This window comes from Aspergillus eucalypticola, assembly GCF_003184535.1.
Source record: "Aspergillus eucalypticola CBS 122712 chromosome Unknown BO83scaffold_37, whole genome shotgun sequence".
Classification (NCBI taxonomy): domain Eukaryota; kingdom Fungi; phylum Ascomycota; class Eurotiomycetes; order Eurotiales; family Aspergillaceae; genus Aspergillus; species Aspergillus eucalypticola.
In genome coordinates, this window is record NW_020290311.1 from 145,469 (window position 1) to 159,326 (window position 13,858).

The window sequence follows — 13,858 nt, forward strand, 5'->3', positions numbered from 1 at the left end:
ATGGCGTCCCAAACAGATGCAGTACCTGTCTTGCAGTCAGGAGTTATTGTAATTGAGCCCCTCTGAACTCGTAATTACTCGGGGCTTAATCTCCATCTCTCTGGTATAATGCGTTGATGGCTCCACACTTGCAGGGCGAAATTAATTGAGAACTTATAGTCCATCGTTCTAGAAGGTGCAGTAATCTTAGAATGAAATCGCTCACAGCCGACCAACCTTAAGTCAGAACTGAAGCATGAGATCAAAACTTTTAGCTTTTAGGCAGGATCTGTAGTCTATATTCTCTCAACCGTGCGACGTTCAACCGCATCAGTGGGATTCCATTTTAAGGTTCTCATAGTTCTCGGGGATGGATCTCCACGCCAAGACTGGCGGACTGGCGGGTCTGGATTTTCTTCCGGTCGCTTCGATTGGTACAACTACTGCCACCCTTAATCCTCATCAACATTCAACATCTACCCGCAATATCCCGGTTATCTCCTTTCTTGGGTTTAGAGGCTCCTCCTCTCGCAGTCACCCTAACTCGCTCCGGATTCTGGCACTCGCCTGCTCGGCTCATCACAGACTATGGCTTCCCAATCTGATAAACAGCCAACCCCATCCGACCAAACCAATCCCAATGCTTGGGAGCGGGTGGAGCGGAAATTCACCAGGTATGTTTAGGCGTTCGCCTCTTTCTGATTCTCACCGTCAATGTTCTCCTCCTTTTCTTGATAATCGAGCGCAATCACGCGCTCGAATCTTCGAGCTCTCGGTTTGACTTCTCTCGTGCTGCTCCAACGATTCAATGGTTTCCATCCATCAAGGGAGAGGGGACAAGGTCGATCTGCTGGCCCATGACACCTACTTGTAGATAAGAGTTCATTACTGACAATCACCTGTTGTCTTTAGCAAACCGGCAAGCGAATACTTTGACCCATGTCAAGATTTCGCAGATCGAAGCCTCAAGTGCATGAAGCGCAATGGCTTCGATAAGGAGATGTGCTCGGATTATTTCCAGTGAGTTCACCAATTCGTCACAGGCATCTCCTCGCCTTCTACTCAGTTGCTCTGATTGGTTGACTTGCTGCCATTTGTTTCTGAGAAATTACATATGGTGCCGTCTTCTACCTGTCAAGTGGCTAGAGTAGCTCCTTTCCGGAGTTGCCTGCCTTTTGTGGTTTATCTACCCCATAGACTGACCAAATACTATCCAGGGCTTATCGGGATTGTAAAAAGGAATGGGTGAGTACGAACCATTACGCTTGTTTTTCTGCGGCCTTGCCACTACCTTGCTGAAATCACCCCTCGGAGGAATGATTGCACGCCTATTCTTGGATTGCTTTCGGTCATAGATGGACTAACGCGTCTCTCCAGTTAACGCAAAAGAAGCTTGGCTCGTCTGCAGCAAAACGCTAATTGAGGGCTTCTTGGGTTTCCTATGCTGCACTGGCTTGCATTCGGAACTGCCATCATCATAATCGCCCTGTTAGCGCGCCTGTATTCACCAGACCTTCAATATCTTCTGAGACAGAACCATGCTCTCACTTATCTCTAGCTCTCATTGGCGTGCTACCATTTTTGTTCAAGCCCAAGGCATCGACATGAATGCTACTTTTCAGCGGTCTCAGCCATGCACCAGCAAGCCGCCTATATGTTCAGTGACTTGACGAAAACTCTGTTTCCATCACCTGCTGCTGTTATCGGGAAAGCGATTACTGTTTCTGCCATGATATACCTGGCCTTCCTTCATTATTTCCCAGTTCGTCTGTACAGTGGAGGAGGTCTCATTTGGGCATTGTCCTTCCTGGCGTTCATAGTGCATGGCTTCAGTCATTGGTCTGGCTTCTGCTATCTGTATAATATGTCACTATTATAGTAACCCCAGTCCCAACTCTTCACTCACAATACCAGAGTTTTTTAGCTTTATGATATCTATTGCAGCATCATTGTAGTCGTGTTGCTTCGCCGAACCACTAGTGGTAGTACTAGATAGAAGTTTGGACAAGCAAATAAAGTTTTATCCTATTGAACTGAATTGGCGAAGTGTATACTCCGGTTAGTTACTAAAATATACTATTAGTAGTACCGGTAGTACTACTACCTAATGCTCTACAGAGCACAACACAGAGCTAACACCCTGTGTCTTCCTCCTTTAGCCCACCTTGCCAAAGCTACACTAGATGTCTTAAAGATCTTAAATAAAAACAAATAATGCTACTAGTTATACTTTCCATACTACTCGTGCACACTGAGGGCTGCCGCAAGCATGAAGTTCCCCGGCGGTCACCGCCTTCCCGCAGAGCTTCCCCGCCCACCAAACTCAGCAGAAAGCCGATAAAGAAAGTATGAGGAAACAGACACCTTAATTTCTCCCCTCATCATCGCCGTATATACTACCCCGCACACCGTGTGCTGTGCTTGATCGCGCAGCATACGTTCCTGCCCCCTTGTTCTTTTTATAATTAAATAGACCCCTGGGACCTGTACCCCTCCGACTCTCCGAGCCTTCCCCTCTCGTCATGTCCACCAGTGACGCCGTGTTTCATCGGCGGAACAAGCAGGTTCAAGATGCCATTGATGGGCAGAACCTCAAGCAGGCTCTTCAACTGATTGATAAGCGCATCAAGAAGGGCGAAGACACAAGATTCCTTAAAGTGGGTAATAATGCTATGCTCTATTTATGGCCATAAACACGCTACTTTCAATCGCTTTACGTGGTTTTGTCAACATACATCTGCTAACTAATGGATAAAGGCATGGAAGGCAAACATCCTGTTCCGTCACGCCGACGACGCAAACCGTAATCGCGGTATCTCGGAGACCCTCGAATTATGCAAAGCTGAACCGCCCACAACGGATCTCGACACCCTCGATATCCTTCATGAGACGCTGGAGCGGCTGCCCAACCATGCGGACACACTGAGGAGTATCTGGGAGAAGGCCTCGAAGGCCAATTCGAAAGACTTGGATATTCAAATGAGATGGTTCGAATATGCGTTCGAAGGCGACGACTGGAAGTCCGCACAAAAGGTCGGTACACTGCACGGGCATTGTTCATGGTTTCCGAGGCTGATGATTGTCTCTCGTTGGCGGATTCTTAGGCTGCTATGGCTCTTCAAAGTAACTTCCCAAAGACGAGGAAGTACCACTTGTGGGCCATTTTCCTTAGCTACCTCGTTTCCATCGACCAGGCTAGCTCCGAGGCTGATCGCAAACTTTTTGGAATGCTGGCCTACCGCATGATTTCGAAGGCTGCCGAAAGTGTTCCCTCCGATTCGGTATGTTCTTCTCCATTTCACCCCCGACCCCCGTTGGACGTTCTGTCCGATATGAGTCTGCTTCGATGGCTTCAATGGTGTAAAAATATGGTGATGACTGAAAACAGAAGGAATTGCTGAGCCCTCCCAGAGCTATCCAATCGGCCGAGGAGTTGCTATTGCTTATTAAGATCTTCGAATCCCAAGAACGTCATGCCGAGATTGTGAAGATCCTCGATAGCGAGAATCTTGGCATCAGCTCGCGCGTGATCCAGAATGACTGGTCATTTATTGGAGAGAAGCTTTCGAGCCTGGAAAAGGCTCAGATGTGGACCGACGGTCTGGCCTACACCAAGGGGCTGCTTGCGATCCCGACGAACGAAGCCGAACAAAAAGCTCTCCAGGAGCGTGACGACTGGGCTGTTTGGCACCTGCTTATTGCTGCAACCAAGAACATCAACACTTCAGAGTAGGTGCTCCGCTTCGTTGTGTGGCATATACAGTAGCTAACGTTATGCCCAAGAACCACGGATGCGACACGGAAGTTCGTTGACGAATTTGTTGCGGCTGTACCGAAGTCCCGCAATGCGCAATTGGCTCGACTTGACTTGATGCACTGGTCCTTCCAGGCGGGTGTTCTGAAGGCCGAGGACCTGATAACCGCTTGTCAAGAGTACTTCGATCGCAATAAGCACAAGCTTTATTGCTTTGGCGATCTGCGAAGCTACGTTCCAACACTGGACAAAAGCTCTGCGTTGAAGTTTGTAGAATACGTATCTGCAAGCGCAGCTGGTAAAACTGATGTAAGTCACGAAGCTCAAAAAGGCTTAACTCCGGCTAACCCTTTCCGTTAAAGGAGGTTGCAAAGATCAATGCGCTCAAGTGCGAGTACTGCTTTTTACTGTCGGCAGACGAAAACAATGCATCCAAGGCAAAGGTTGAGGAGTTCGTTTCTCGTTGCCTGCAGGTCTATCGCGAAGTCGAGCGCCCCGAAAAGAGCTCAGCGCCTTCTACTATCGAGAGTCAGCCCAGTGATGACTTGTGTCTGCTTGCGGCCATGAGCTTGATTCGCTTTAGTGGCGCATGGATTCCCGACAGCAGCGAGCAAGTCCCGGATACTGTTCTGATTCGCGCAGCAGCAATCCTGGAACGCCTTTTGGTTGACTCGCCTCATAATTACCAGGCACTGTTGCTTCTCGTGAGGATCTACCTCCGTCTTGGCGCAGGATCTCTTGCCCTGAAAACGTTCAGTAAACTCTCGGTGAAGCAAATACAGTTCGAGACGGTTGCTCATAACCTCTTCACCCGTCTCGCGACTATCCACCCGCACTCTGCACCACCAATCGAGGGAGCAGAGTACAAAGACTTCAACCCCCAGTCTGCTTTTATCCAGGCACTCAACTTCTACAAAACAGCCGATGTCACGACTGTTAGGAATCGTTCTAAGGGATTGGATTATGGAAGCTACTTCAACGTACAAGGCACCATTGATCTGCAGAAACGCCTTAAGCAAAGTATTTGCCGCAGAATGTGGGCTCTGGATGTGAGACGCATACAGCGACTGGCTGGTGGAGACCCTATGGGTCGTTACCAAGACATGGGTAAGTCAGGTTATCTTTAGTCCGAGGTGTGTTGCTCACACAAACAACAGCGAGAGATACATCACCTCTGGTCGACCAGCGTATTTTTGACGCATCCATGAATTGCGAAACGCCTGGCCAACCCACCTTTGAGGAGCGAATGCGCCTGGGACCCCTGCCTCGTGTAAGCTAGTTCTCGTCCTGCGACCCGTGGGTATGGCTGACCAGTCTAGGATCAATGGATCAAATCTTCAAGGATGACTGACCATCTTTTTGACCTTCTCAAATCTATGACGGCTCAGAAACCCGTCACTGTGGAACCTGAGTTGCCTAGGTTTGAGGATGTTGTGGGACCCGAAGCGGAAGTTGAAATGACCCCGTCAGAAATCGAAAGTGCCAGGGTGAACCTTAACATTCTAACCTTGGCTTTGTTCCTGAATGGATCGAAGTCAGTCACCTCGGAACAGGTGGATACCTGTCTCACCCAAATCGAGGAGTGGCTGGAGTCCAAGCTCAACGACGTCACTGTGAACGACGCCAATATCTCGCCAGTAATATCCAATACGGCAATCTACGTGAAACCAGAGGCTCCAACTGCTCCGTCCTGGAGGTACTTCCATAGCCTTTTCACGGTACTCGACTCGCTTAAGGCCCTGTCCCTTCTCTACACAGTTGGGTTGAGAAAGGGCACCAAGGGCAAGCTGCCGAAAGAACGTGTCGAAAAGTTGGCTGACAGGACACGCCAAGTCCATCAGGGTGTGCGAGCCAATGTTCGAGCCCTCAAGTCTTTCATTTCTGCTCCCGGTGTTCTCGGCTCGCTGACTGATTTGGTCGTGGCTGGTTCTGGAAGCGAAGATGGCTCCCAGCTCCGTACCGAGCTGGAAAAGACTCTGGACACGGCTGCTTTGGAGGTGTTCTGTGGCGAGCTGATGGAGAGCTGGGAGGAAGGTCTTGGTGGAGTGTTCGCCGTGTCTATGTAGAACTCAGCGAAAGCAGCATGCATTGAAGCGAGTCATGAGAATTAGACAATCCATCCTTGGCCAAGTTTCCCCATAACAATACAATCTATCCACTAATATCTTTCTCGGCGTGTGACATCCGCACCCAAGATGGCAATTGCTACGATCCGGGACCATGGGCAAGTCTGATACTTCGGTTTCAGGATGCTTCCCACATCTGTCGTACAGTTGGACCCCAAAGGCGCCATTGAGAAAAATCGGCATGTAAGACAGACGTGACCTTGGAGTTAGAAGAGCGCTCATGAGACCTGTATGTGAGATTGCTCATCTCTCTGCTACAACGAAGATTCGGTATTTCACTTTGATTCCGATCACGCACGGCTGTCCCATGTAACCCATGCCCTTGGGTCAGAAACATGGTCGATGAGCCTAGCGAATCGAAACAGCCAGTGCCTGAGACGGTGAAGCACCAGGGTAAGCTCGACAAGCAAAGAGAGGGTCACACTAGCATTGCAGCGTAATTTCCCCGACCCATTGGCGTGGGCACTTCCACAACCCTCCCGGAGTTGTACCACACACCAGTTCCCCGACAGGTTGTGACGCCTTACTATCCAAGGGAAAGGGTTTCCAACTTCGTTTGGGACGAGTGTTTGATCCTCATGGCTAGCAAGGACAGGGTCCTGCAAGAACTAGTTACACCCTAGAATGTATCACTTTTGTCGCCTTGGGGCCAGGAACAGAACAAGGGTTATAAACTCCGGTTGTCGGCTTGGTAGGCCTAGATAATGGGATTGTTGCTGATGTAGCTCTTTCCCTTTGTCTGGTGGACGATACCATGGCTGAGGTCTACTTGAATGGAAACTCTTCTTCACCCTCTTATGACTATCGCTACTCGCATCAGCCTTGGAATGTGGTCACTCAGACGGTGTGTCTTGTCGTGAGTACTGGATTTGTTGCCATGCGGCTGTATTCGAAGATCCATATCACGAAAGCGCCTGGTTGGGAAGACTGTATGTGGGATCTTGTTGTTATTCGTTTTGGGCTCGTTGATGAGGTGCTGATGAGCTGTGTTCTAGGGACTTGCTGTCTGGCTTGGGTATGGAACAACTCCTGCTTGCCGTACCATACGCTCATGCAACATCCCTACTACTTAGCTCGGACTGTTAGGTTTTGTCGGTATCTCCCTCGAGGCAGACAGACATGGAATCGGTGTCCATAAATGGGAGGTTGATCCCCATGATCTGAGTGATTTCGCCAAAGTATGAGACGACCCTGTTCAATCTAACTAGGCATATCTGCCACAGCTACTGACCTTGAGATATAGCTGATAAATGTATCGCAGGTTCTCTATGGGCCTCTGATATTCCTCACCAAACTATCCATCTTCCTTCTCTACTTGCGGGTGTTCGCTCCATCTCCCAAGTGTAACCAGTGGTGGTTCATACAGATTCTGATGGGGCTGAACTTTTTCTTCTACTTGGCGGATACTATCGTGAAGATCTTCGAATGCACACCAAGAGCAAGGATCTGGGATAAGGCTGTCGCGGGACGTTGCATTGACGTTGCCATACCTGTCCTTGTGACGTCCATCGTGAACGTCGTCTCGGATATCATGATGCTGCTGATGCCCATGAGATGTGTCTGGCGGTTGCAAATCACTTTACGGAAGAAAGTAGGCATTACAGCTATATTTGCAGCTGGTCTTTTGTGAGTATGCCAGTCTGAATTGTTCCATCATGTTCTTCGACGACAAGTAAACAGCGCTAATTGCAACGGACAATATAGCGGCTGTCTCGCCAGCGTGATGCGTCTGCGTTGGAGCGTCAAAAACCGCAACACAACGGATAATACTTACGATGCGTTTCCTGAGCTTTTATGGACGTAGGAGATGATACCTTTCCTTCCATACTATCCAAAGTGTCCTTCTATAGGGACTGGTTTATATAACTAACCATGTCCTGCTAGATCGGCGGAAATAACCTCTGGAATTATCGCCAGTAGCTTACCAGCCCTGCCGAGCTTCTACAGACACACCTCCCAAAAAGCCAAGACACTCGTTAGGAGCATAAGCACCGCAAGCCTGACTACATTCAAGAGAAGACTACCCAGCACAGGCAACGGATCTGGGGCTCGACAGTTCGTTTCGCATCTTTCCTGGCATCCAAGTTCCGATCCAAGCAGATCCGAACTGGTGCGGTCCGGATCGGACTGGGAGATGGGAGAGATCGGACCATTTCACGGAAAGTTCTTCATGACTACAACAGGCACGGCGGAGGGAGATGGGGAGAAGGGGTTCCACTCTACTATCGATGGGCTCCGGGTGGAGGAGGAGGGATGTAAACAACAACTGCCGAGGGATGGAATTCTGAAGACAGTGCAGGTGGAGATTGAGTCTGGGCCTGCTCTGAAAGAGTACGAGTAACACTTTAGTAGTATTCTATTAGAGTGACTTGCGTATAAGAACGACGGAGATGGTGAAATTGAGCAGGATCTCATAGATGGAAACTCCGCATTGATCCAAAATCCCCATATATTCCTTAAACTAAATAAACTAAACCCAAAGTAGCTATAAAAAGTTGACACCTCAGGCATTAGCACATGACAAAGACGGGTAAACCAACCCTAAGCCCTAGTGCTCGCTACGCACTGCCGCAACGGCCAACCAAAACCCAGCAAAGTCTATCGCGATTCCATCCGCACCGACGCCCCTCGACTTCGACAACTCCCAGCAGCAACCTCCGTCGTCGCCAACCCGCAGTCGTCCCAACCGTCGTGATGGCGCAAGAACGTTCCGGAATCGTGGTCGGTCTGAACAAGGGCCACGTACGTTGTCCCCTGTCCTGAAGCTTGTTTTTTGAGTGTCCCGTTTTTGTCTTTGCGCGTGGAAAGATTTGGTCCGGTCGAGTCGACGAGATTTCAAGCATGTGAGCGGTTTGCGGAAAGGTACAATTTGGATGGGAATGGAAAAGAAAAAGGCCGAGAAATTTGGGAGGAATTTTACGAATTATATGTCCGGAGAAGGGTCTTTTTTGTCTGCAATGCGGCAAAAGGATTCCTTTACAACGGCCCGACAAGTTTTTGACCTTTACATTCGACATGGAAAAGATTGGGAGCTGGGAATTGAAATCATCCGACTCGGCTGGATCATATCGGAATACTGCTGCTTTGATATCTCCAGTTATGGGGAATTTCGCGGTTGAAATACACAAGGAAGATGAAGGACAATCGGACTAACATGTCATTGATATCTTGCAGAAAACCACCCCCCTCAACACCCCCAAGACCCGGATCAGCCGTACCAAGGGCCAGTCTTCCCGCCGCACGGCCTTCGTTCGTGAGATCGCCCGCGAGGTTGTCGGTCTTGCCCCCTATGAGCGTCGTATCATCGAACTCCTGAGAAACACTCAGGACAAGCGCGCTCGTAAGCTCGCCAAGAAGAGAGTACGTTTGCCAATGCCTTGCCTTTGTTATCTGGAGGGAAGGTATGGTTGGGAAGTTCGATTGTTTGCTTGTCCGCTTGCTCGCTCGATTGTCTCTTCGGTTTCGGTCCGTTGTCTATGTGCATCGTGTTTTTCGACGTCTCCACGATTACGCTTGATCGGCATGTACGGACCCATCATTATTACCGGATATCACCTTGGAGAAGAAACCGCCGTCGACAATCCATCCATCACCAACCAACAATGAATGCCAGCCGGAAACAACAAGCCAAACCGACGAAGCAAGCAACCCACCAACCACGGAACCATCGAGCATAACGAGCAAGCGAGCAAGCAAAGCAAGCAATCTGAACCACCATCACCACCAACCCTATCCACTTCCTCCAACTCTTCCATACCAAAACCACCTACTAACATACAATTTCCTACAGCTCGGTACCTTCGGCCGTGGCAAGAGAAAGGTCGAGGACATGCAGCGTGTCATCGCCGAGGCCCGCCGCACTGGCGCTCACTAAGCTTCCCATTTCTCTCTCCTCAAATATCTCCTGTTTCCAGTTTTCTCTCTCTCCTATTAGCCAAGAATGAGATAACGAAAACATCCCACACCCAACCTCAAAAAATGAAATGAAAGTGAAAGTGAGAAACAAGAAGATTCATGTTTCAATACATCCCTCTCTCTCTCTCTTCCGAGTTGTAAATTAGCCCCTAGCCCCTAGGGCGCAATACGTGGTGTGCGTGTGTGAGGGATTGTGGCTGGTAGGGGCGCTTGACTAGATCTCAGTACTTCAGCCCCCACAGGCCTCTTTCATAAGTTTGTTTTGGAGGACTTGGGGGCAGTCTGGGATTGATGGACAGGAAAACAAAAAGGGAATGAAATGAGAAGGGTTTAGAAAAACGGAGTTTAATACAATACCACTGCACTACTGGGATTTTTCTTGTTTCGGACTTTTTTTGCTTGTTGATGATGTTTTGCTTTTGGTAGGTTTACTTGCTCGTACTTACACTGTAGATGTACTTCGAAGGACCTTCACTACTACTTATATACTATCCATTGGGGAATGAACGGAACTATGAGTTGGTATTAGACAGCCATATGACTCTCATTTGTACGTTGCGTAGGTTGCTTGTTGACATCAATCATGACTATTTCGCTATCTATCTGCTACTATATCATTCATTTCTTGCCCGGCAACTTCAACCACTTAGGCATTCCGCCCGGTTTCCGCTTCTCGCCACGAGCCCCGTCTCCGGTGCTTGTCGGCTTCGGCCTGCTAACTTCTGAGTTATCTGTTACGTCCTTGGGCTGCTCGACCTTGAGTTCCTGCGCGCGTGTCCGCAGTTCCGGTTTTAAGAGTTCCCGGCTTTGCCGGGCGGCCGGGGATGCGTTCGCATCCCAGGTGAAGTTGACCAGCACACGGCCGATCATGGCTAGATCCTTGATCAGCAGCTGTTGGTCTGAGTCGGGGACAATGTTTTGAATGTTTCTCCCCGGCTGTCCTCCGCTAGATGTCTTGGGGAGGGAGGATGTAATGGTGAATTTCTCGCTGGCGAATGGCGCGGCAAGACAGTTTCGAACGAAGTCGTAGAGTGACTTGCCCGTATCTTCCTGTCCGAACTTGGCCACGACCTGGCTTTGGTCTGGTAGGCGCACTTTGACATCTACTTGTGTGACTGCGGCGAGTCGTTCCTCTTCTGCAGCTGCCTTGGCGGCGATTTCGGCGTCCGTGGGGAGCCGTTGGGGTCTGGAGGTTGCGTTCAGTCGTCGCTGATGTGCCTGTGCGTGTTCGATGGATGGGATATAGTCGGTTTCGTTGTAGTTTGTTTGTGCGGACTGGGGTGTGGTGTTGGAGGGGGGAGAGAACACCGTTATGGGCCGGGAGAACCCAGTTGGTACCTCGGTGGGTTCTGCAGCAGGCTCATCAGACGTAGGAGCAGTTGGTAGGGTTTGTTCCGTGGTCGAAGATGCCTCGGATGTAGATGCGGGATGTTGCTGTGCCTCCTCTTCTTTGTTGGATGTATCGGCCTGCGGGGGTTGCTCTGTAGGTGCAGGCGGCTCTTCGGCCTTGGGGGTCACGTCGTCGAACGGTTTGAAGTAGTCCTGAATCTTGACCATAGCCTCCTCCAAGGGTTCCTCTGTGCGGCGAAAACTCAGCCGCAGTAGCACATTTCCGTTATTGAATCCGAGCTGTGCCAAAGACTTCTGCAGATCAGTGAACGAGGACAGTTCCCGTTCCATAATCTGAACGACCGGAGTTTCGTAATAAAGTCTTCCTGCGCCTTCATTGCCACTAGGGACACCTCGTCCAGTCAGATTCCGGGTTGAAGCACCTCCAGCAACCCCAGCCTCGAATTTGCGCAATACTAGCCATATTGTTGTCGTGCTGGGGAATTTATCTAAGAGTCGTCTGGTTTGGGGTGCCCCTCGTGCTTCTGATTCAGGCAGTTGTAGAGCGACGGTGACGACGGAGGGCGAACGGGAGAGCTGAACCAACTCCAGCTTTGCGCCGGAAGTGAGCCCAGAGAGGCGAAATACCAATGAAAGATCGAGCTCTTTACCTTTGTATCTTGACAAGAGCCGTCAGTCTTGTGAGCTTCGTAAGATGGGTGTAGTTGATGCTTACTTTAGTCCATGTTGGCTGGCATCCACACCTAGCTTTGTACAAGCTTCTTGTAGAACATCAGTTAGATGCTTCCCAGGTGTCGTCTTGATAGTAGCTCGTCGGGCTGTTGAATCAAGAACCACGACATGAGAGCTCATGATTTGAAGGATTGGTGTTGCGGGGCGGGGAAGATGAGGTTGAGAATATGACAGAGAGAATGGCCGTCGGCAGGCTCTTTTTGCAGCAGTGAGCGACTGTGTAATCAGCTTATCTATTCAAATCCAACTAACAAAAGTCTAGACCAGTAGAGTGAGAGAAGAGGATGGGGAGGGTGAGGGGAAATGGTTGTTCAAGGCGGAGGGAAATGATTGTAGGCAGCGGGCGCAAGCGTCATCGGCAGAAGCTCGGCGGCTCCACGCGTTGCTGGCAGAGCTTCAATCACTCCTCCATCCATCCATCCTCCGCTCATCTTCCATCTCCCATCGCCTCAACCCTCCCTCTACACGCTCACGTCTCCCTTTATCCCTTGGAACTTGACCCGGAAACTCATAATTGATCTTATTTCGAGCTTCTAGTTGTGCAATTCTTTGTTAACCATGGTATGTGTGCTGCGTGACCCTCACCTCGTCCTCGAACGAACCTAGCTGACAGACCTCCTCCACAGAGTTCCCCTTTCGATATCAGTATGTACTAGCTTCGCACAGCTTACCATCATAGCTACTAATACTTGGACGAACAGATGGCGGTGCCTGCGTCGCCATGGTAGGCAAGGACTGCGTCGCAATCGCCTGTGATCTCCGGTTGGGTATGCAGGCCCTGACTGTCTCCAACAACTTTCCCAAGATCTTCAACTACGGCCCCTCTACCTTCCTCGGTCTGACGGGTCTGGCTACCGACGTGTCGACTGTGTCCGACCTTTTCCGGTACAAGGTCAACATGTACCGCCTCCGCGAGGAACGGAACATTGCCCCCCAGACTCTCGCCAACCTGGTCAGTTCGTCGTTATACGAGAAGCGGTTCGGACCTTTCTTCGTCAGCCCCGTCATTGCCGGAATCAACAGCACAACGGGGAAGCCTTTCATCTGCGGATTTGACAGTATCGGGTGTATCGATTTTGCGAAGGACTTCATTGTTAGCGGAACTGCCAGTGAGCAGCTCTTTGGTACCTGCGAGGGTCTGTGGGAGCCGGACTTGGTAAGACTTCTCCCTCGTGAAAAGAGAAATGAAGGTGGTGGTGTCGAGTCTATACTAACACCATGGTGTAGTCTCCCGAGGACCTGTTCGAGACCATCTCGCAAGCCTTGCTCAGCGCCGTCGATCGAGACGCCCTTTCCGGTTGGGGTGCACAGGTGTATATCATAGAGAAGGACAAGGTCACCAAGCGCCTACTTAAGGGAAGGCAAGATTAGATGGCATTCTCTGGAGTATAATTGTTTTCTAATGTCACGCCGTTCGTCTGTTTAATTTACGTCCCTCAACATGGAATCTTGCTGTTGATAGCAGTCTCTGGCGCCAAATGTCTCGACTCAAAGATACGTGCTGTCGATAGAGATTGACCAAACAGAAAATGAGTATTATGAACTATGATAAAGCCCTGGATAGCCATGCTTGGGGTCTAGACTTGCCGCCTAATACATAATAGGCCGAGTGAAGGGTACGAGCTACCATGTGTTTTACACCCATCGGCTCCTACCTTCGATGTCTGGCCCGTTGTTTGATTAATAATAATAATGGGCTTGAGTAATACGAGGTAGCTCTTACTACAACAGTAGGAAGGGTTTCTTTGGCTTATTACGCAGGTAGTAGGCATCTACATACCGACGGCAGATCAGTCTTCACACCCTCGCATGCTGCAAAGCACACCCCCCGGGACCAATACCTTGATTCGAATCAGACCTTCGAGGTCTAGTTTTCGGTTCTATTTTCCCTTTTCCATGTTCTAGTTTCCCACTAAGGGCCGCGTGACGGGGATAGCTGCTGTACGCTTTAAGGAAGTTTTATGCCGTGGGTTACCCGGCCCGTAGATTCGTAACCCTTCCG

The 13,858-nt window shown here is 49.9% G+C and overlaps 6 protein-coding genes across 6 annotated transcripts; 5 read left to right on the forward strand and 1 right to left on the reverse strand.

Annotated features, from left to right (window-relative positions):
• The first annotated feature begins 357 nt into the window (after nt 1-357).
• On the forward strand, nt 358-1,891 carry BO83DRAFT_371017 (coiled-coil-helix-coiled-coil-helix domain-containing protein). Its single transcript, XM_025529920.1, has 4 exons — nt 358-653; nt 892-999; nt 1,197-1,224; nt 1,357-1,891. Exons 1-4 carry the CDS (start codon nt 568-570, stop codon nt 1,396-1,398), a joined length of 264 nt encoding a protein of 87 aa, XP_025383067.1. The 5' UTR covers nt 358-567; the 3' UTR covers nt 1,399-1,891.
• Nucleotides 1,892-2,501: 610 nt separating this feature from the next.
• Nucleotides 2,502-5,799, forward strand: BO83DRAFT_431808 (MDM20/NAA25 family protein; the record flags this gene model as incomplete). Its single annotated transcript, XM_025535596.1, has 8 exons — nt 2,502-2,636; nt 2,737-3,012; nt 3,084-3,260; nt 3,368-3,708; nt 3,763-4,042; nt 4,096-4,840; nt 4,891-5,003; nt 5,053-5,799. The coding sequence occupies 8 exons, from the start codon at nt 2,502-2,504 to the stop codon at nt 5,797-5,799; spliced, it is 2,814 nt and encodes a 937-aa protein (XP_025383068.1).
• Nucleotides 5,800-6,613: 814 nt separating this feature from the next.
• BO83DRAFT_403227 (uncharacterized protein) lies at nt 6,614-8,200 on the forward strand (the record flags this gene model as incomplete). Its single annotated transcript, XM_025533603.1, has 6 exons — nt 6,614-6,788; nt 6,946-7,037; nt 7,103-7,485; nt 7,564-7,659; nt 7,744-8,114; nt 8,154-8,200. The coding sequence occupies 6 exons, from the start codon at nt 6,614-6,616 to the stop codon at nt 8,198-8,200; spliced, it is 1,164 nt and encodes a 387-aa protein (XP_025383069.1).
• A 353-nt stretch (nt 8,201-8,553) lies between these two features.
• On the forward strand, nt 8,554-9,733 carry BO83DRAFT_393406 (60S ribosomal protein eL36; the record flags this gene model as incomplete). The annotated part of the gene is made up of 3 exons (XM_025532977.1): nt 8,554-8,601; nt 9,034-9,219; nt 9,650-9,733. 3 exons carry the CDS (start codon nt 8,554-8,556, stop codon nt 9,731-9,733), a joined length of 318 nt encoding a protein of 105 aa, XP_025383070.1.
• A 595-nt stretch (nt 9,734-10,328) lies between these two features.
• On the reverse strand, nt 10,329-12,155 carry BO83DRAFT_421092 (putative UBX domain protein). Its single transcript, XM_025534969.1, has 2 exons — nt 11,840-12,155; nt 10,329-11,782 (listed from the first exon to the last, which is right to left on the reverse strand). The coding sequence occupies exons 1-2, from the start codon at nt 11,974-11,976 to the stop codon at nt 10,393-10,395; spliced, it is 1,527 nt and encodes a 508-aa protein (XP_025383071.1). The 5' UTR covers nt 11,977-12,155; the 3' UTR covers nt 10,329-10,392.
• Nucleotides 12,156-12,272: 117 nt separating this feature from the next.
• On the forward strand, nt 12,273-13,547 carry pup3 (proteasome core particle subunit beta 3). The gene is made up of 4 exons (XM_025532292.1): nt 12,273-12,417; nt 12,483-12,501; nt 12,558-13,012; nt 13,084-13,547. Exons 1-4 carry the CDS (start codon nt 12,415-12,417, stop codon nt 13,225-13,227), a joined length of 621 nt encoding a protein of 206 aa, XP_025383072.1. The 5' UTR covers nt 12,273-12,414; the 3' UTR covers nt 13,228-13,547.
• The last annotated feature ends 311 nt before the right edge of the window (nt 13,548-13,858 follow it).